General features: G+C 43.2%; 1 protein-coding gene across 1 annotated transcript in view; it reads right to left on the reverse strand.

The window, feature by feature from the left end:
* Nucleotides 1-38: 38 nt before the first annotated feature.
* The window catches only part of pkd1l1 (polycystin 1 like 1, transient receptor potential channel interacting), a 27,705-nt gene continuing 4,926 nt past the window's right edge, over nt 39-22,817 (reverse strand). The window contains 42 exon segments of the mRNA XM_081722679.1: nt 39-509; nt 613-707; nt 1,083-1,202; nt 1,471-1,632; nt 1,897-2,130; nt 2,255-2,389; nt 2,501-2,641; nt 2,743-2,844; nt 3,118-3,352; nt 4,073-4,218; nt 4,573-4,630; nt 4,728-4,838; nt 4,929-5,047; nt 5,301-5,751; nt 5,837-5,972; nt 7,311-7,422; nt 7,529-7,702; nt 8,015-8,225; nt 8,318-8,424; nt 9,015-9,222; nt 9,724-9,807; nt 9,915-10,110; nt 10,252-10,352; nt 10,660-10,814; nt 10,903-11,016; nt 11,120-11,368; nt 11,528-11,746; nt 11,865-11,921; nt 13,879-14,071; nt 14,163-14,286; nt 14,406-14,526; nt 14,685-14,839; nt 14,998-15,075; nt 15,189-15,350; nt 16,286-16,486; nt 16,583-16,737; nt 16,823-17,026; nt 17,188-17,372; nt 17,474-17,677; nt 17,871-18,003; nt 18,115-18,354; nt 19,103-19,271. Of these exon segments, the coding sequence (XP_081578805.1) occupies nt 260-509; nt 613-707; nt 1,083-1,202; nt 1,471-1,632; nt 1,897-2,130; nt 2,255-2,389; nt 2,501-2,641; nt 2,743-2,844; nt 3,118-3,352; nt 4,073-4,218; nt 4,573-4,630; nt 4,728-4,838; nt 4,929-5,047; nt 5,301-5,751; nt 5,837-5,972; nt 7,311-7,422; nt 7,529-7,702; nt 8,015-8,225; nt 8,318-8,424; nt 9,015-9,222; nt 9,724-9,807; nt 9,915-10,110; nt 10,252-10,352; nt 10,660-10,814; nt 10,903-11,016; nt 11,120-11,368; nt 11,528-11,746; nt 11,865-11,921; nt 13,879-14,071; nt 14,163-14,286; nt 14,406-14,526; nt 14,685-14,839; nt 14,998-15,075; nt 15,189-15,350; nt 16,286-16,486; nt 16,583-16,737; nt 16,823-17,026; nt 17,188-17,372; nt 17,474-17,677; nt 17,871-18,003; nt 18,115-18,354; nt 19,103-19,271 (6,806 nt within the window). The 3' untranslated portion in view covers nt 39-259.

Consider the following 22,817-nt stretch of genomic DNA (forward strand, 5'->3'; position numbering starts at 1 on the left):
TATTTATAATTTTTATAAGTTATTACATTTTGACTTACAGATATGCAATGCATATTTTCCATATTTTGACTTACAAAATCTTGCAAGCATGTCCTCAATGGCACTGACCTTATTTACCATTTTCTCTTCAGAATCCATTTTTTCAAGAGTTTATAGATACATAAAGAACTGGCCAGATTCCTTCGTATGAGATAAATGACTCGATATAAGATATTCTGCATCTGTATGCCAGAGATTAACCAGTCGGATTTAACCAATATCATCTTGGGCATTCATCCTGTCTGACCAGATTGAGGTTCTGTGATCTGCTGATGCTCAGCATGTTGCCACATTCAATCTGAACGCTGATGGTTCGACTGCTGCAAAGAGAAGTTTGAGAGTGTGTTGACGTGTTTGCAGGAGCTGATGTGCCGTTGCGAAGGACCTCATGGCTGGAGGAACAGGCCTCGGCACGGATCATTTCTATGGTTCGTTGAAAACGCTGAAGGGTTTTCCATTCGAGCCGTGACCTTGTAGTGAAATTAGTACATATTTACAGAGTTGGTGTTTACTTTGGAATTAATGTGAATGGCACCTCTGCAGGTTTTGCTGCAGCCCTAAGAGCAGATCTACCTTACAATGCAGTCTTCAGGTGGACATGAAGAGACACCAGTCACACAGGGGTCATTCTTCTTCATCATAGGCACTGTTTTATTGAGGTCAGCAGCCTGTTAACAAAAACACACAAGGGAATAGTGTGGCAGTGGTAGTACAATGGTAACAGTACTTGACTTGTAATCGGAAGGTTGCCAGTTTAAACCCCCGAGTTTCCACTGTTGTGCCCCTCGTCAAAGCCTTTCACCCTCAATTACTCAAGTTGTATTCAGACATAACTGTAAGTTTCTTTAATAGAAGTGTCAGATAAATGCTGTAACTGTTAACAGTGGAAATTCCAAAATTATCTTGACTAAAACCTTTACATCTAACGTATGGAACATCATTTGGTATGAAAGTGGTAACACTCCAAAACACATGCATGCTGCTCTAGAAAGCAACAACATTGTATATTATTGTCATGAACCACTAACTGAAAATATGGCCACCTCTGGGCTGCAGTGACGTTCAGTGTAAGGGAGATTCTGAGGCTCCTGGTTGTCGGAAACACTGCTCAGACGGAGCAAGAGTTCATCGAGGAGATCCTCAAACTCCTCCAGGATGAGACTCTGGAGAGAGAACGGTAGCCACAATGCCTCCAGTCAGCAGGGATGGCTACTTACTGATTACTGGACCCTGGGTCAGTGGTACATGTCAAAGAAGTAATTGCTAACATAAATGTTTGAATTTTGATTCTGTATTTTGAAATTCTTATTTCATGTATTCTGTTGCGTTCCCAGCCCTGTTCATTTCTAAGCTAAAATATGTTAGCATTATACAAAAAAGTATGTATAGGAACACTGTTGTCAGGTCATGTTACTGTTCTGAGTTGCTTACATTAGTATGGGCATAATTTTCACTCCTCTTTAGTCTGGTTTTGCCAGTGAGAGCCAAACCCATGTCTCTGATATAACAGACCAGGTCAGAGACAGACAGGTGGGGGTTTCTTCTCTTACATTTTGTTGTTGTTTTCACAGTGAGACCAATTGCACCAGTTACCTGTAAAATGTTCATGATCAAACGCATGTTGATACTGCAGTATGTAGCTCGTATGTTACTCATGTTACTCTCATGTATGTTACTCTTATGTATGTTACTCATATGTATGTTAGTCTTATGCATGTTACTCATGTTACTCATATGTATGTTACTCATGTTACTCTTATGTATGTTACTCATATGCATGTTAGCCTTATGTATGTTACTCTTATGAATGTTACTTGTGCTGCTGTAGTAGTTTTAGTGTTACACTGCCACACATACCAGCGCTCTTCCTGCTACCGACACTACACACAACAACGCTCCAAAACAGCAGAGTGCCAGGGAAACTTGACTTCTGTGATGGGGCTGCTCCAGGTCCCTGAGCTTTCCCACACCGCAGGAGTGTGCGATACTGAAATAAACAGATCTTGAGAGGGTGCTGAAGACAGATGGCTGTGAATGGAACAGCAGGTTCCCCAGACAGGAGAAAGCGATAAGGAGAATCACACCAGCTATCTGAAACAGGAACAAAACCCAGCACACCTTTAACACAGCTGTGCACACATATATACATTCAAAGGAATGTATAGTGAAGACTTCAATGGGGTTTTTTTACATCTAGAACTGAATCTACAAGTACCAAAGACCAAAGCATGTTGGGGAAGATAAAGGTCATAGCAGATGCAGCAGAATCCACTGATTCATGTATGCGTAGAAGCAAGCAGAACTTTATCAGAAGGAGGAACAGAAGAACGCCACAGATCACCCGAGTAAACTGTAAAGACACGGAGAGGCATTCCTCAGGCATTCAGGAGCATGTCTGCATGTAATCACACCTACAGTGTAGATATGACGAGCCTAATCAACTTGCTTTTCTGTTAATTACCTGTTCCCAAAAGGAAAGAAGGCTTAAGTCAACAAATGTCTTATAATTGTCCCTCTGCAGGTTTTCAATCATGTCTTCTTTCAGTGTGAAGTGGTGTACTGTACAGATGAAGGATATAAGACTGACGAGGAGTATTACCACCTGCAAGAATAAAACAAAAATAGAAAGAGACTTAAAAGACATAACTGACCATCACAATGATCTAGAGCATTGTGAAATAAGAACAACAGAGAGCACAAGACCTCTAGCAAGTTTTGAATATCGGTCCAGTAAGGCCATCCCCTCTGAGCGATGACGCACGTCAGAAAGCTTGCGTGGAGCAGAGTGAGGAAGAGGAAGAGAAGCTGGGGTGGCGAAGATGCAAGAGTGTTAAAAAAAAACCCAAAAAACTACCAACCAAACTCATTCACATTCACACGGTTACCATCAATATCAGTCCCTGAGTCCAACTACACATCTGTTTTACATGCCTCACTGGATCTTGAAAGCTATATAGTGTTGCTTCAGAAATAATGCACTGAGGCTGCAGCACACCTTCACCATCAACCCTGCCGCCACAGTGCTGACTATCAAACCTCATGTGATGGGACTGATAAGATAAGCTCTGGATTTCACACCTCAGTAGCCACGAGCCAGTAGGAAAGCGGCGTGGCTGCGTGGCCGAGCCGGGCGGCATGTATGAAACTGGAGGACACAAGTCTTCCGGGGTGTGTCCGCTCTCCCAGCACGGTGACCGTGCTGAACAGGCCGTACAGAGGACTGTACAACGTAAACTGGATCGCCACGGCGTGTGAGTGTCTGCCCGTCCAGCCTGTGGCCCAAAGCTCCTTAAGCACCCCGAATGCTTCTGATCTAATAGGTGAAGAAGTAGTAATGGAATCATCAGGCAAGAACAGGAAAGACAGCAGGTCTTCTGGTATTAGAAAAGCGTGAAGTATGATGCACCATACCACGTTACTTTCTTTCTTACATCATTACAAGTTATGTTATGTGATTGTTACACAATCACATTTGCTGCAAGAGGTTTCATCACATTCAGGTGGAGGTGGTTTATAAATGTAATTGTCAGTTTCTAGTGCTTTGCTCCAGGCTTTGGAGCTGCTCTCCAGTGTTGGTGCCCATGTACAATGCTACCACATATCTACCGCGCTACCACACATCTATAGTACAATGCTACCACATATCTACCACGCTACCACACATCTACATGGTAACAAGTATAAACTACCTCTCTCCTCCTGCGACAAGTGGGACTTTGTGGATTTAGCTGTCATAATTTTAGGCACTTATGACACACAAAAGTGCATCTTGTTAGTCATTCCAAAGTAATATCCACTTTCCATTTGCTGTTTCATATATAGTTTGCCATCTGTATTTTAACACTAATCTACTGCAGACACACTACTCATAAATGTTAAATGTCAAACATGAATCCTTTTTTTTGTGTGGATAGTCTAATTGGATTTTAAGCACAAGGTACATGCAGATTTAAACAAAGAAGACAAATTGCTGATGGTTAAAAAGTCTAATAGCGAACAAAAGGATTATGGACTTTGCAGTTGAGTTTCTGACCTGTTTTTTCCCAAGCGGGCAATGATTCCTGGTCCCTTGTAACATCCAAGTTTCCCACAGAGATGGGATCGGCTCGACACAGGGAATCCAGCACGGTCCAGTTCTGGACACATTAGGCCTTGTGCGGGAGAGCAGACTGTATCTCCCTGTGGAGAAGCAGAATGCATCTTTTAAAAACCTGAATTTGACTTTAAGATGAGTTCTCCAGCACTAGAGAGCCTTCCCTCTGCTAATCCTTCACCTGACTTAAGATGTGGATATGTTCCATCTTTGTAATGACTGGTTCTCCAATAAGACAGAAAGCTCCTCTCAAAGGTTTTGCCTGTTAATGTCAAAGCATCAACAGCTAATCATCATGGAGACCAAAATAATTCAGTCAACATTACACAAGCATAACAGGGACACATTTGGCTGAAATCATATTGGTTTCCCAAGCTTACTCTGTCCTCTGTTCCATCAGAATATGGAGGACAGTGATATAGCCCATCTAGGGTTCTTACTGTGCAGTTCCACCAGGTGTCCAGTTTATGAATGAGGTTAAATGGACTGTGGGAAGCCCTGCATTTGTAACAGAGCATAAGGGGTTAAATTCCCTTAATCATATTGGTATAAATGATATTTAGGCTTTTTTTTTTTAAATATGTGTGGCTTTTACCAAGTAAACTGAGTCCTGAGAGCCTGATTCACATGAAAGTGATCACTGGAGGACTTTCCATAGACCACAAAGCTCGCTACGGACAAGGCAACCATGTGCAAGACCAGCTTTCTGTAGGAACAATGCAGCAGTTAAACATCGATGTAGCATTTGTGATTTTTAAAAACTCTAAATACCACAAAGAGAGACAGAGGAAAAGACCTTATTGTTTTGCGAAGGAGTGTCCTCCGTTTAAACTGGTGTCTCACACTTTTAAGCTCTGCTGAAGTAGGTGGGTGCACAAGCCGGAGGTGTCTGGCTCTCTGACGGGCTGCCAGCACCTGTTAATCAAACGAATAGCAAGTTATTGAAGTTAATGTTTTAATGGAGAACAAACACTTCTCGTGGGAAGTAATAAATAAATAATAATAATGAATATACCACCATCAGAAATAAATGAATGAAATACAACACGTGCTTGCTTTTGGAATCTGGATTTAGATAATTAAATAGGTAAAATGTTATGTGAAGGTATTACTGTACTTTAATATCATATTGCATTTAGGTGTTATGTTGACAGGGCCTAGTCTTTACCTTTTCAAAATGTTTATTGATCACTTCAGGCTGTTGGCATGAGATAAAACAAAAACAGGCTTCACTTGGCCTGTGATGTTTCAGCTGCTCTACTGTAGACTCACTGGCAGTTGAGCATTGGATAAAATAACCCTGCTTTTGAGACCACAGACTCACAGAGACAGCAAAGATAAAAGCCTGTATCATGGAAACAAAGGCTGTTATTGTATAACGCTATCAGCTACTTTATTAATAATTTCCTTGTATGCCATAACCGATGCCTAGGCGATATTCAACGGCTCTAGTGAAAAAACAATCATTATACGAAAACAAGATAGCGGTCTGAACTACAGCAACAGTGAAATGGAAAAGACCTTTTCGATTTACCATTGCTGGGTGCACAGCAAAGACACAAAAGAAGAGAGAAAAGAACACGGACTGGATCCACAGGAGACTCTTTGTTGAGCTGAACCTGTCAAACGAAGTGTTTCCATGTTCAGCTGTGTCTCAGTCATCTTATACTATCATACTAGTGTCACTAACAGGAAGGAACCTACTTCAGTCCCAGAGTTCCAGTGACGACAATACAAGTGAGAGACAAAAACAGCCAAAGAGCCCATGCCACAGAGTAACACCACACCAGCAGAGTGCTACACTTTCTGGAGGAATCATGGGTACTTGAGAAAGCGTTCACTACAAGGAGAAGATTTTAAAAAGCAGTTCATGTCAGTATAATACAATTAATTTATAACATATGGCAGAAAATGTACTATATCATCATTCTACAAACCTGCTAGGCCTGACTGGAAATCAAAGGAACTGCATGTGAATCTTCTGCCCTGTAATTTGTCACTGCCATTAGGAACATTTTCTTCAATAACTTCAATAGCAGAGCTGGACTCAGCTGATCTGTGCAGCGTAGAGCTGTCTGCTTGCTGAGTACAGGACACAAATCCAGGTGTCATCCAGTCTGGGACACTTTGCTGCAGGACACATTATAACAGGTTTTAATACAATGGTGAGTTTAATTCAGCAATTCTGCCTGCACTGTTTCTGGTTTTCTCTGCTCTAGTATGTCTGAACCAAATGGGGGCTTGACAATGTCCTGATGAGACAATTCAGGTGTGCTAGAGCAGATTTAAGCAGAGAAGGACAGTGGGTTCTCAGGACAGTGAGGTTACAGGACATTGGGGTCACAGGACAGTGGGGTCACAGGACAGTGGGGTCACAGGTCGGTGGAGTCTCAGGACAGTGGCTCGCAGGAGAGTGGGGAATCAGGACAGTGGGGTCACAGGTCAGTGGGGTCTCAGGACAGTGGGGTCACAGGACAGTGGGGAATCAGGACAGTGGGGTCACAGTTCGGTGGAGTCTCAGGACAGTGGGGTCACAGGACAGTGGGGAATCAGGACAGTGGGGTCACAGTTCGGTGGAGTCTCAGGACAGTGGCTCGCAGGACAGTGGGGAATCAGGACATGGGGGTCGCAGGACAGTGGAGTCACAGGATAGTGAGGCTGCAGGACATTGGGGGTATGAGCTGTACATTTTAGCATCCTTCAGTGGGAGATGATTAATTTTTCCTCCATTACCTCACATTTCTTTGTCAATGTGTGCTGCATCCAGAGGGAATTCTGAGTGGACAAGCACATGATCTCAGACTCACCAGGCCATCGCACAGAAGCATGGTGAGGATCTGTGAAAGAGAAACATCTATAATCAGCACACTCCTGTGTGGGAAAACAGACAGAGCCCTGCACTTACATGTGGTGGACGTTCTGAAACACACCTCGGACAGAGCAGACACAAGGCAGCCGGCTCTTATACTGATCCCCTGACCAAAGTTTTTTGTTTGTCTACAAATGCAGTGAAGAAAGAAAAGGAAAGTTGCAGATAATGAAAGACCCTTAGATTCTGTGTCATTCAGAATGAATTCTGTATGATGCCTGGGCAATTCATACAGAATGAAGCAGTCTAGTATGCAGGAAAACTCTGTGAGTAGGGTGTGATGAAGTCATTCTGGAATTCCGACCTTACTGATGCGGAAAAGGCAAGACACCAGACTCCCTAGAGGCAGCAGAGCCAGACCGCACAGCCCCGTTGTCATGGAGACTGGTGACACGTCAATCAAACCCAGCTCTGAGGAATACTGACATCGTCAGCACCGGAGTGAAGCATATCAGTGTGTCAGTATGGAAAAGGGTACAGTGCATTCATGTATGGGAGCTTTCAGCGTGCCATGTTAGTCAGTTCACCTGCTCTTCGTGAAAATGCACCAGCACGGCGTTAGCACACATGTAAGCCTGCAGAAGCAAAAAACACACACTCAAGCGCTGAACATGTGTGTGAGTGCTGTAGGATGGCCGGCTGTAAGCAGACAGCCATGGGTGGAAGTCTTCGAGGCACTCTGTGAGATTCCAGGTCAGCGCCTGGTCCAATGGAAAGTGTAGTTTGCACAGACCCAACAACAAGTGATTATTAGAGACATGATTAAAATAGCAGCTGCTCTAAAGCAAACACACCACTGTAAATTATGCACTTACCACACACTTCATAAGAAACATATTCTTCTAAGCACCGTTTTTAACACTGTGTGTGCATCAGGCAGTGCCGCAGAGCAGTTTCAGTGCACACCCACAATTATTTCTAATAAAGTGTGTGATGAATGCATATAAAACACACACAAGACAGAACTGAGGAGAGTGCAACAGCAGCATGGAGTGAGTGCGGCTGGGACGTACCTCTCTAAACGGGAGCTCCTGTTCCTGCAGCCTTCTCTCCACCCTCCCATCTCCTTCGTCTACAGCCAGCCAGCACTGACCTGGGAACAGCCAGCTGCGGCCCTCCACCATGTCTTTCACTACCACGTGGCTCAGGAACCAGCTGGGAGAGGCACCGCCATTATCATGCCACAGGTGCACCTGCCATACCCGGCCCAGACTCTGGGGGGCGCTAAAAGAGCAAACACACTGCGTGTTTGAATGAAGGTGGAAACTAAACTGTCTTGTTCACAGTTGTGATAGCAACTGTGAGGAACCTGTTACCTCAGAATGAACGTGTTTCTGGAATTGCGGGTGAAGAGTTTGTGGTCGGGACTACTGAGCTCCCTGGTCTGAGAGAGTCCATTCTCACCATACAGAACAATATAAACCTGGGAAGGAGGGATGGAGGGATGGAGGGATGGATAGATAGATAGATAGATAGATAGATAGATAGATAGATAGATAGATAGATAGACAGACAGACAGACAGACAGACAGACAGACAGACAGACAGACAGACAGACAGAGACACAGACAGAGTACTTGATTTATCCCTTATGGAAATTGTTCTGTCACAGCACCATACAAAGCAAATTAAGTACAGAGGACAGTACAAATGCAAGATCCTATAAAGAAAAAAAAGATAATAAATGATAAGCAGGTAACTGGAGTGTAAAAGTGTCCAGTGATTAAATTAGTAGTAAACAGGAGCAGTAGCACACATACGGTATTAATACAGACTGTATTGGAGTTTCATGTGGCTACAGCTTGTTCTGAACTGATCTAACTGATACTAATAGATACCAATAGTTAAGTGTTACTAAAGTGTTTCACCCTTGTACATATGTCTAACAGCCTTCACATTACATTATATTTATCTTTACTAGATATTAATTGGTCTTATGCATATGCAAATGTAATATATTGGAAATTCATTATAATATATTTTATTTGTATATCAGTTTCCATTGGTTGGTACCTTTGCAGTCATGCTGGCTGCAGACCTGAGCCCTGTGTCAGTGGTGATGGCGTAGAGGAAGTGGTCAGAAGGCTTGTTGTCTGGCAGAAGTAAAGGGCTTGAATTCTGCTCCATACGGCCATCTGCGTCCTTGCCGAAGACCAACATCACGGCGTAGAGCGCTGTGCACACTGCTGCCATGACGCACGGCGTCAGGCAGGCCGAGACACTGGAAGACATGACAGAGCACTGTGGGTTAGGTCAGGCCCATGCAGTGAAGCGCTGAGGTTAAATAAAGACGCAGGACAGAGCAGATTCAGAGATGAAATCTGAAACAGGATCACTCAACTATAGGAATTTGCTTTGATAGGTTGGAAACTGTTTAACAGAGTATAACACTGACACTGCACGTGTGCACCGACATCACTGACAACTGTGGAACACATACATAAGGCACAGGGCAACAATTTATAGTACAAACATAGCAGCATTAGGGATGAAATTACGCAAGCGTAAACAAGAGACAATTTATCGTATTCACATTTCTATGAACAAGGATAATTCAAGATTGACACATAAGGTGCGATTGTGTTAACGTGACAGTTCAGTAGTGCACGCTGTGTGAGGCATTTCAGCAGTGATTACAGTTCAGTGGTGTTCAGTGGTCTGGTGGTTCCCAGCTGGGCTAGACTGTTATCAGACGTGTGTTCAGTAGGTGGGTCAGAGTTACCTTGTGTACTCAGTGACATTTTCAGCACTGTAAGTGCTTGGAATGGTCCAGTGTGAAACAGTGAATGAAGACAGGTGACCGCAACTGAAAACATATCAGACCAAAACTTATTTCCAGGAGTACGATTTTAAAATAAGTCTATGCGTAACTTGAAACCTTCGTTAACTGTGTTAACTTGGCGTGTCGCGTACCTGCAGTTGATTTTAGTCCAGGTGAGCCCAGGAAGCACAGAACAGTCATTGGGTCTCCATTCCCTGAGTCCATCCCACGCCAAACACTCAATAGCCTGGATGCTTAGTGTGTAGTTCACAGCCTTTGAAATATATCTGTTCCTGGAGCTTTTATTGAAGTCTGCATTAAGGATCATCAAATAGCCAGTCCCTGCATCTGCCAGCACAATTTTAAAAAGACTTCTTAAAAAAGTAATATTTCTCAATAATATTCAATGGTTGTATATATACTATATGTTTATTTGCATATGTTTTATTTATATTTCATATATACATATTCAGCCAAAGGTAGTCCTACCTTTCAGAGATAAAGGGGGCAGAAAGATCTGAGCTGCCTGCCCTTTCCAGCGATAGACTTCCTGTATATTGTACAAAGTTGGTGTTGGTCTCTTATGGATTCTGAACCGTGAAAGGAGGAAATGGTAGTGAAGACTGTTCTTGAAGCTTTTAATAAATTTGAGTAATAAGTGACAGGGAGGAGATGTTTACAGGAGCAGGTGTTGACATGGAGGTGCTGGTACAGAGGAGGTGTTTACAGGGAGAAGATACTGAAAGGGAAGAGGTGTTGAGAGGGAGGAGGTGTTTACAGGAGCAGGTGTTGACATGGAGGTGCTGGTACAGAGGAGGTGTTTACACGGAGAAGATACTGAAAGGGAAGAGGTGTTGAGAGGGAGGAGGTGTTTACAGGGAGGAGGCGCTCCTGTACCTGAAGAGCATCAGGACAGGGAAGATGCGACTGGATGGCCTTCTGAACTCCACAGTGACCTGAAGAGCCTTGTGGAGGAGCTCAGGTGTGATGTCGAACTGGTGCGTGTTCACCTCACGCTGCATAAGAGTAAAGCTCACGCCCCTTTTGATCTGCTCGAGAGAAACCACTGGATTTCAGTCTGACGTGCTTTTTACACTTGGTTGAATAAAAGATAATGATTTCTCTTTTTAAAAAACGTACACTCCTCTCACGCTTCTGGAACTCAATGACAACCGGAGCAGACAGGCCTTTCATTTGAACCTCCCTCCTGGTGGTGCAGTTGAAGACTTTTATATCCACCACACCTCCAACCAGCTGTAAAACACCACATGCCACATCACACTCAGTGCATCTTCAGCACGCACTATGAGACATGCACCTAAATTATTTATGCTTAATAAATGAAGCCACGGTTTACCTGTTTAGGGGCCCTCTGCCAGTGAAAAGGATTCTGCTTGTATGACACAAGCCGAGTGATGAAGCAGGGGGCTTGCTCGTTATCGCTGCTTCCACGGTTAATGTCTGTCTCCAGTGTATTAGGAATGTAAAATGTGGTCCCATTAATGGTTTTCACTGGGGTAGGAAAACTGCTACAGTGCCAAGCCATCAACTTCATAAATGTCGAGTTCACACTGTATTCCGAGTCTTTGCTAGACTGCATGTACATCTGGGATGGAAAACGGGTTAAACCCATTATTTATAGTAACACAGACTCTAAAAGCAAAGTTCAACAGGTCACGGGATGTGAGCTGTTACCATGACGCCTGCATACTGGACGATTACAGACCACTAAGCAGTACAAATCCTTTAGCCAAACCTCGCTTACCAGAACCACATCTGAGGTGATGTGGAGAGCATCTCGGGTCAGTTGGATCCCCAGCGTGGAGGAAAGCGCGGGAACGTCCAGAACACAAGAGAGGACATGTACCAGCGCGTTCAGCACCTTCGCATCCAGCACTCTGTAAGGCAAGCTGGATTCACGAAGGTATATGTCCTGGATATCCCGGGTGCGTTCCATTATCAGTTTAGCACTGCCAAATGTCACCTACATTGAGATATTTTACATGAGTCATCATTAATGCCATTATTCTGGAGCAGATCACATATATATCTTTTCATTATCACCACCCCCTCCAAAAAAAACCTCAAAAGGTTTTACTTACTTGATTAGAAACTTTCATAAGGTCTGAAATAGCATGGAGGACATCAAGCAGCAAATCCTGTGGAACACAAAGCCTCTAACAGCAGAGCTACGACACACTGCTGAAATTCAGTGATAAAGTTTCAAAGCAAAAAGGTTGCGTGTGGAAACTGCACCAGTTTATTGTGGTTTGCAGCGGCGGTTGGTCAAGAGAGGGCACTAAGGTTCCGACCTCCCTGGTGGAAATTGTTAGTATTTTCATTTTTAAAAATAAATATTTTGAAAATAATCAATAACTACTTATTTATTTATGAGTGTGCTAAAAATGACAATAATATATAAAATATATTGGGGGAAATTAGCTTCATGGTTCATTCATTCTCTCTTCTGTGGGGCTGGAAATATCGCAGCAGCGCAGCAGCGCAGCCAATTGCTGACCATTGCTGACACAAAATACGCACACAGTGACACAATTGTAGCAAATCAGCACCCTCGATTCTGATGCCTGAAGAGCAAGATTTATTAGGGGTGTCATTTAGCATCCCAAGCAGAGTGAGTCAGTGGCGGAGTAGAGACAACTGACGTTATTGATAGCAGAGTGAGTCAGTGGCGGAGTAGAGACAACTGACGTTATTGATAACAGAGTCAGTCGGTGGCGGAGTAGAGACAACTGACGTTATTGATAACAGACTCAGTCGGTGGCAGAGTAGAGACAACTGACGTTATTGATAGCAGAGTCAGTCGGTGGCGGAGTAGAGACAACTGACATTATTGATAGCAGAGTCAGTCAGTGGCGGAGTAGAGACAACTGACATTATTGATAACAGACTCAATCAGTGGCAGAGTAGAGACAACTGCTGTTATTGATAACAGACTCAGTCGGTGGCGGAGTACAGACAACTGACGTTATTCATAACAGAGTCAGTCGGTGGCAGAGTAGAGACAACTGACATTATTGATAACAGACTCAGTCAGTAGTGGAGTAGAGACAACTGACGTTATTGATAACAGAGTCAGTCAATCAGGGGTGGAGTAGAGACAACTGACATTATTGAGAATGATGAACACGATTATTCAAGACATGGTATTTCAGGCGCCCCCAAATTCAATAAGATCTCAATAAGATTTGAGAACTTTGGTGGATAAAATATTTACATTGCTGAGTAGCTTACTAAGATGGCTGGCTAGATAGTCAAGTTGTGTATTGTGTATTTTGTGGTAGTTTTCCATTTATAGTACCAATGAACTAGCTAAACTAGTGAAGCCGGGTTTGTGCCAGTGTTAGTTGACCGTTAGCTTGCTGTGTAGCTAATTCAGTGGTTGTTCTGGTGAACTGAGCGAATTAAGCTAGTGTTCACTAAATGTTAGCTGGCTCGCTTGTTTAAGTAGTTGGCAAACTACTAACTAAAAAAGTGAGCCAGTAACTAAGTAGTTGGCAAACTACTAACTAAACAAGTGAGCCAGTAACTAAGTAGTTGGCAAACTACTAACTAGTTACTGGCTCACTTCTTTAGTTAGTAGTTTGCCAACATTAGCTAGCTAGTTCAGATGAGATCGCTTTACAACTGCAATGTTTAGCAGATGTATTGTATGAGTAGGAGCTTTCCCTTTGATACCTAATTTACAGCTAGATGATAAAAGGTCTCTGCATTAACCTTCAAAATTGAAGCCTTCTATTTGATTCAAAATGTTTTCCTTTAGTTAAAAAAATATTCCAACATTTTTCTAATGATGCATGCTATACCTTCTATCTGAGCACTCTGGAGCTACAACTAATGATAATTGTCATTTACTGTTGTTCTGCTGTTTTTTTAATGCCAATTAGATAATTAAAGGCTATTTCACAGATCACTAATAGTTTGTCTTAAATTGTATTGGGATGGTTGCTGAAATTATGTCACCAACAGCCCGGCATAGAATATGTTTCAGCAGCCGCCGCTGGTGGTATGTTTCCTAGAGACGATATGAGGAGAAATGCATAATGCCATGACCCCACACATAATATTAGGGGTCAAAGGTCAACGAAAGACTGATACCTGACTGGTGATGGTCACATGACAACCCGCTGAGATGAGAGCAGCCCGTGTGTGCTTCTGCAGTTCTGCAGAGGATTGTGGGTCCTGACTCAACCGGTTCAACACCCCAGTGAGTAGTGAGATGTAGTTAATAATGTCTCTGTCATTCCTTGTTTGCATAAGGTTGGTGAGGTTACCTAGGCCATACACAAACCTGCAGAGTAAAAGGAAAATATCGATGATGGGAGAGCTTGGCCTTGCGTTGAAGGGCATAAATGAGGTTAAAACAGTTTTCCAAATCTTACAGTTCCTCTTCTGGAGTGGAGTGAGGCGATGAGGTCCTCTGGAAGCTGGGTAGAACCGTTATGCTCACAGGGCAAGGTCTAGTCAGGGCTCCGAGTCTGTTCCCAATTTTAATGAAGATGGTGACTGCAGAAGGCGAAAATACAAGGCGGCTTGACATAACGATCACACAGTAAAATGAATATCAAAGCTCAAACACAATCCAGTACACAATGAACAGAAGTAAAAAATGGCCCCGCCCCTACCTGTGTAATCACTGTCAGGGTCCCCAGATGGAAGGCTGAAGTAGTGTTGGTAGTTTCTGCCCTTATAGAGACGTGTACTTGGGGAGCTCCCCACACTAAAGCTGAATTCATATATGAGATCCTGTCCGGAGAAAAGCAAATACAAGCGCACAATTAAAAAAAAAATGCCTTCAAATATTGTCAGATGTTAGTGCTTTATTACTCTTTAAATAATCGTGGTGTGTCTCATGGTTCTAAATCCCTGAAAAAGATGAAAACCAGGAGACGAGAGGGCGAGACCTGCTGTCCTGTGCTGCAGAAGATACTGAAGTGGGTGTGCATCTCCAGGCCGGTGCTGGGCTGCACCTGGCAGGCCACACCCTCCGGCGCGGCCCACGTGGGCAGGAACAGCTGGGCCTTACCCTGTAGCACCTGCTTGGACTCAGCCAGCACACCTGAGGAAATGTGCAATGCAAAACTCTTCTTGTCTACTAACGCACCAGAACAGGGCAGCTCAAATGGTCTGTTTCTATTGGACTCAATTTGTAATTCTTTAGACTGAAAATGTATCACAGGAGAAACGTGGACATTGTAACACGGTGTTCAGACTTACTTGCAGAGACCTCCAGCATGTAAAGACTTTTGGGTTTCAGCATGGACGGTTTAAACGTGACAACGGGAGAGGATGTCCCTGAGACATTTAAAGTGAGATGTTTTATCATACTCAACACACAGCCTGGTGATGAATGGCATTATCAAGCTGGGTTCTGTTTCTGAAACAGCCCAAGGCCTGTATCGTAACACCTGTGTATGTGAGGGACTCAAACACCAGTGGCTGGATGAGCTCTCTGGGCAGATCCAGCAGCGTCTTTTCTGGCTCCCCTCGGCCAAGACTGTTGGGCCCCACAACGTTATCGCCCTGGTGAACATCCGAGGGCCGGATCGCTTCATCTAAATCATACGGATCTGATTGCGAAGCATGATAAATAATTAACAGTATGTTATTGCTGTTTATGGAGTTACTGCTTATGAATGTCAACAAAGAGAGCGTGCTCACACCTGTTGGTCGCCCTAGTGGGTCTCCTGGATCAGCTTCCTCAATTCCAGAATAAAGGTCCTCATAGTCTTGGAAAAAATACACGTGAAAACTCCATTGATTAATTGTATGATGAATCACATTCTATGACTGTTATCTAGTTGAGCGATTTACTTGAATGTCTGGTTCATCAAACTCTGGTTATATGGTGACTTCAGCACTCAAGTCAAATTACATTGGTAAAATAGGTAAATTAGCAAGAATTGTCTGGTGGAAGATAACCAAGCATTTCGGAAGGTATTCAGGCATACCATCCTGCTTGCTTTCACCCTGAGTGGCCACAGGGTGGCACTATGGAGAAAAGTCACCCTCACGTCATGCAACAATAGGGAAGAATTTTGGTATATTGTTGAAACTTTGAGCTCTTTCATTGTCTCCTCTATTCTAACAAAACAAAAAACTTGCACGACATACTGGCTGCTTTTTAAAAATGAATTTTTTAATTATTTTTTAAGATTAATTACAGTGATAAAAACTCTAGCAATCACTTTAACCCCACCCCATTTCACCTCACAAAATACCTGGTGCTTGACAAGTTGAAAATACATGTAATTATGAAGGTTGCCACAATCATGCCAACAAATTGAATCGTGTACGATTGTCCTTGGGCATCTTTTCAAATCGCACAGGATCATACCTAAAGCGCTGCCAGGGGCAGACCCTAGGTCTGAAGGTCCCCAGTGCTCAACTGACACCTCCCATCTGGACAAGGTCCTGGGCGACACATCCTCCCCAGCCAGGGGCAGCTGAAGGGCTGGTGGAGTAGCATGCATGCCGCTCCGTCCTGACTCTGTTCTAACTGTACCATGTGGTACGGCCTTAACGTCTGGTACGTCATCGTTGCTGATTGAAGCTTCGTTCGAGAGAGCTGAAACGGCGGTCGTGTGAAGGTAATCATTCAGAAAGGAACCAGACATAGGCACTGCCTCTCCTGACTGCTGAGAACTAAATGCTGTGCCGCCCGTGTCGGAGGCTGAGCGTATGTCCACGCTGCTGCAGAAAGGCACTGTATAGGAAGAGAAAAAGAGCACCAAGCAAGCTGGATCAGTCCAGTGATCTTCCCCAGAATGCTGGGAGGATGCAGGCCGCCCGAGTTCCCTACCCTCAGCAAGGGCACGGTGTGAAGCTTTCACTAGGTACAGCTGCCAGGAATAGGTGATGTTTCCTGGACAGCTTTCACACGCAGCTGTGACAGCGAGCTGCTCGTTCCAGTTAACTGAGTTTCCTCGGCACTCTTCGCATGACATCTGAATAATTCTGCAGGCACAACAGAAGTCAAAGCTGCATCCTTACTCTGCGCCATACTCTGTCAGTAACCATGGTGTGGTAGCGGCACATGCACCTGCTTGGTTTTGATCTCACTGTGATGAACATGTCGGACGAGGCCGATCGCCACCCGCTGTGCACGGTGAGTGTGAATTTGAACAGGTCGCAGCGAGTCCTGAGGACGTTGACAGGAAACGCAAGTACTGCAAAGGAAGTAGGAACTGGTTCTGTGAAACACAAGCTCTCAGCTGTGTTTACTGCCGTGCACTTCCAACTGTAACTTTAAGAGGGGGAAAAAAAATCAACAAACACTTAATAAACCATAATGACTCACCTCTAAGAGAACTTAATGCGAAGAAAATAAGTTAAACAGATGCGTCTGCAGTCAGTTTTGGAAACAGAAACACTGGCTGTGCTTGGTTGTAAGGTCTCAGCCCATACCTCATAACATTATCAGGAAAGTCGGGGTCATGTGACCCTCGTCCGTCCAATGTGATGATGGCGTTGCTGTCGTGGCGGCTCAAAAATAGATGTGTGGCACCGGTGATGGTGCTCACGGGAGGACTGGGCCTCACCTCCAACAGCACAGAGTAGTTGCTGTAAACTATGCTGCCTGCTACCTGAACCTTTGGATTGAAAGATTCCCATTTCACGTTCATAGGATCCCACTCACGCCCCAGTGATGATATTTCACATCTACAATATGTCTCAGAATAGGGCCTGTTACCTTGGCTAGCACTTTGTATGTTCCATAATGAAGGAAGTACTCCGGCAGGTGGAGGTACTGTTTGTTTGTGTCCGTGAGAGGGATGTGGAGTGGCTGGCCTCCTCGGTCACACAGGCTCCAACTGTAGAGGAGACCCCGGGAGACTCTGCACTGGATCGGAGCCTCATAGGTCACGCTGAGCTGCACAGGCTGGTAACGCCACACCTGAAGGCACAGGGACAAAGAGCTGATCAGGGGCCTGGGACAGGGGTCAGGGGTCAGGGACAGGGGACAGGGGCCTCCCACACAGAAGCATTATGGCAGCACTTACAATCACCATGAGTTTGTCTTTTCCGTTTTATTTTTTTTGTCTCTTCCTGAGGCATGTGACTGCTTGTGTTTTTGATGTAGTACTGACCTGTATTAAACTGGGGCCCATGTTTTTCACTGGAGGTGGTTTGCATGGTTCAGAAACTACAAACAGATGTCCTTGTAACGAGGCAGAGCTCACCAGGTTGGATACAGTCACTTTTATTACGAACTCCCCAGTTCTACGAAGGAGGAATAATAATAAAAGAATTGAGGATTATTTAACACATATAAAATATGTAATTACTGTAGATTGCACAAATTATTACAAATTGTAATAAAAGGGTTTCTACCTATTATACACATGATGCACAATGCCTTGTCCAAATCTTTGAATCCCATCTCCAAAGTCCCAGAGATAGGTGACGTCAGTGGCAGGCCTACCCCTGCAGATCAGCTGCACGGCCGTATTCGGCAGCGCGGTGGGACTGTACCGCAGCCTGGTGAGCTGCACTACATGCTGGATGACCACTCGATAAACTGCAGAGCTGGCACAGTAGTGTCCATTGGACAAACTCACTGAGACATTGTACCTGCAAAACAGCAAGAGCAACTCCACCTTTATGGCACATTTTTAGAGAGGCCACGTACAGCCAGTTTTGGAATGTTTTCCAAAGCTCAAGATGAACAGCTGGAAAGATTCCTAAAACGAACCTGCGGACTTATTCTGGGACAAAGGTAAAAAAAACACAGTCAAATTCATGTCAACATTTAACCTTGAAACACGTGTACTGCTGTGTCTGGATTTCATGCCCGGCCCCCCCAATAAACCCATGTACAGTCTGATTTTAGAGAGTGACTACCTGCACTTACATAGAAAGATACAGGTCACCAAACAAGTCATTTAAACAAGCTTGCCATCCCAAGATGCCAGACTGAGAGATATATGAAATCACCAGTAACGTATTTCAAAGGTTCGCAAAATTAGAGGCAAAATTAAAGAACAGGCGGGATTAGGAGAAACTTTGTTACATGTGCAGACTGTGTCAACCTAATTTTTAAAAAATTTACTTTATGTTTGTTTTATTCTTATAGAGAATTGTCAGGGGTTTTTTATGTCCTTTGTTTAGTAATCTTTTTAGGTTTTATTTTAACAGCAAAATAACTGAATGTTACTCATACAAATATCGAATGATGGCCCAAATAAATAGATAAATAGAAAACACAACATATTCCCCTTTCAGTAAAAGATTAGCTATGTTTTGTATTTGTAATTGATTCCTTCCTAAGTGTAAGTATTTTGGCTAAATGTTGACTAAAGACAAAATGCTGGGCACATACCTGTCTGGAAGGGCATAGCTCTTGATGAAGCGTCTGGATGTAGTGACAACTGTTACGCTGTCCCCAAACTGCCAGTGAAACTCCAATGGGTCTGGTTCCGCCGTCACCGCCACAAAGCTGATGTTTACTCCAGTGGCATACGCTTGCTTCTCTGTGTAGACCCTAACAGCTGAGAAGCACATCTGAGCTTAGAAGAGGTCAAACATTGCAATGGCCAAAGTCTGTCTGCATGTGTGTGCGTGTGTGCATGCGTGTTACATACAACAGATGTGAGGCTGGACAGAATCTTCCATAGTACAGGTTCTGTTTTGGTCCATGCCCGCTGCTGTGGGAGGAACACAGCGGGAGAACGGCTGGTGCTTCCACCGTGGAATTGCTCTGATGTGTAGCCTTGCAGAGCACGGAGAGAATCTACTGCAGACAGTAACATCTACAGGACAACACTGAAAGTTTTTATTCTGTCCACCTAAGAGATGTACCACACAAATATCATTTACTAGAGATGATATCCATCACCTATCAATGCCCTGAACTGGAACATACTTAAATGATACAGTCCATTGCCTGCCAGGGTCTTTTCTATAGAGCAGTAAATATGGCTGTTGTCCAGAGCAGGTGCTTGGTGGAAGCTTTGATCATCAGGACTCCAGTCACACTTGATGTAAACTGTACAAACAGTATCTTTTCCCAGCTGTAGTAAACCTAAAGAACACACAAAAGGAAAAGCAAGAGTGGACATATTTAGTCACAAAAAAGGAAAACTAATGGGGGAAAAAAAAATATATATATATATATATATATATATATATATATATATATATATATATATATATATATATATATATCCCTGGTTTCAATTTCAAATTCTGAGTGTTAAATTTTCACCTGACCTGTGGGTTGCCCAGTCGAGGCAGCCAACCCCCCGGAGATCTCCAGGAGATGCTTTCCATCCAGCAATCTGTCAGTCAAAGTAACCATGGCAACATCGTTTACATACAGCTCTTTGTTACCCTCATCAGCCTCAGGGGTGACACGTTCTGGTCCTGCGTGTCTGTGCAAACATCACGACAGAGCTGAAGCAGCTCAGGCTACATGTGCAAACTACAATACATTACCCATTCAACATGAACTGGATAAAAGCACGCACACACGCACGGACTGAATGGATAATGTAGGGTTTGCATTTTTTCATTCTATAGCAACTTTATAACTGATAATAATGAAAGAGCACAACCTTCAAAATGCGCTGAATAAAATATATTGTGTCAAAGCAGATCTTTCCTTCTATATACCTGATTTAATAATCTCTATAGGAAACACACAAACACGCATCCATACACATGCATATATATACATACACACACACACAGTTTGCATTTCTCACATTTTATTTTCACACACAATTTCCCACAAATAAAAAATTTAAGTTTATTTCCTAATGAATTACGGTAACTGAAGTCTCTTTGTGTCAGTCAACAGAAACCTGTGGATTTTAAAATACACAGAAGCAAGGCCTGTAGTGGTAAACTATCTTAGCTGTTCATGAAATAGTTGCTAGTTACTCAGATCATTTAAAAATAAGGAAATAAGGGCATTACACATCACATTATACCGTATATTACATTGTACTATATTGCCTCCCGAGATATTACAGTGAAAATCTGAAAACACGCATACAAGACCGAAGAAAAGCCGAGCACTCACCCCTGCTTCAGCCACGAGCTGGGGCATAAGACAGGGACAGCCGTCGAACCCCACGGCAACACTAAAGACAGCAGGTGAATGCATGAGTAAACAGAGCTGGATTATGAATAAGTCCCTGTGGGACACTGAGAGAAATGACCGTTGCTAAACCGTCTGATCTAAAGGAATTTGGAGCAATTGCATACCTCCGATAGAACAGAAAATAAATCGCAAAGAACGAGAGCATTTGTTGAATTAAAACTACCGCTGTCACGTTACGCGTACCGTGATCTGAGTTTCCCCCGACGTATTTGAGAAGAAAGAGCGTTAGCGCTTGAAGTATCATTGCCACATGCATCGTTGAAGTGTACTGAGCGGGGACTTGCAGCTTATGAGGTGCACCCCGTAACTGGCGGAGCTCAGGGTACGAGTCCAGGTGAGTAGACACGTCATGTGAAACGTCATCGCTGCTTACTTCAAAAGAAGCAAATCTGAACTAGTAAGAGGTCTGACTGTAAATTTTAAAAATTTGAAGTGTCATTTGTATCGTCCACACCCGCTAATAATAAACCTACTGGAATGTATTTGTTAAATATATTATAAGGAAGATGTAGAGATTTTCAAAAGTGTACACAAAACGTACACAAGGTTAAAAGGAGTCAACAATGATGTGTGAAATGCTTTTAACCTCAGAGGAGGGTGAAATAAGGAAAGGTTCAGAGATTTAGTTTGTTTGTTTTCATGCTACCTTAGTGCTATCTTCAGTTTGCAAATGCAGCTGTCTTAGATGAAGAACAATGATGACAATCTTTAAAAAGGAAACGTTGTGAAGATCTGTGAAAATTTCACACCTGCAGAGAGAGAAGGGGGGAGATAGAGAGAGACAGACAGACAGTCAGAACGAGAGGGAGTTAAATCTACAGTTGGTCACTTGATCTGATAATACGTGCTTGCATGATAATTTTAGAATTAATTTATATAACCTACATATCTTAACTTCTTCATAAATATTGCCAAAAGTTAATTTTAATTAATTTAAAAGGAATATTTACTCAAAACAGTTTTTCAGGGTAAAATCCATCATTGATTTGGTAGGGTGTGTTTGGTGGTTGTATTTGGTAGGGTGTGTTTGGAAGAGTGTGTTTGGTGGTTGTGTTTTGTGGTGCGTGTTTGGTAGGGTGTGTTTGGTGGTTGTGTTTGATAGGTTGTGTTTGGTGGTGTGTGTTTGGAAGGGTGTGTTTGGTTGTTTTGTTTGGTAGAGTGTGTTTGGTGGTTGTGTTTGGAATGGTGTGTTTGGTAATGTGTTTGGTAGAGTGTGTTAGTCATGTATGTGTGTTTGTTACCCAGCAGTTTTCAGATCAAGCACTGTTGCAGAGTCTGGGCCTCATGTCATGGCATGAATGACTGAAGTTCATAGATGAACCATGATACAGCGTCAAAGAGAAGAACAGAAGATCAGCCAACAGACACAGCTGGCCAGGTAGACGCAAACCGTCACCATCTACAGGGAGAACCAGCCTATGGGTGGATGCTGTGCCACCACCCACGAGCCGGCAGTATGTTAATGAGAACAGAAGTGAACTGTCAAGCCGATAGGCCAGGTCAGAGACAAGGGCATTGTGGGTGTTGAGACTGGGAGGATATAGTTCTCACTGACACCTAAGTGCTGGTATAAAGCCATCATGACCCCAACTCCGCAAAATAATGAAAGTAATATCTGGACATATCAACACTTTAATATATGAAAATATCAACATTTTAATATCTGAACATATCAACACTTTAATATCTGAACATATCAACATGTTAATATCTGAACATATCAACCTGTTAATATCTGAACATATCAACAATTTAATAACTGAACATATCAACACTTTAATATCTGAATATATCAACATGTTAATATCTGAACATATCAACCTGTTAATATCTGAACATATCGACATTTTAATATCTGAATATATGAACATGTTACTATCTGAACACATCATATGACATAGAAAAAAAAAGTCAGGCGAAAACATATCAA

Source organism: Electrophorus electricus, chromosome 1 (genome assembly GCF_041902795.1).
Source record: "Electrophorus electricus isolate QZ-2024a chromosome 1, ASM4190279v1, whole genome shotgun sequence".
Classification (NCBI taxonomy): Eukaryota; Metazoa; Chordata; class Actinopteri; order Gymnotiformes; family Gymnotidae; genus Electrophorus; species Electrophorus electricus.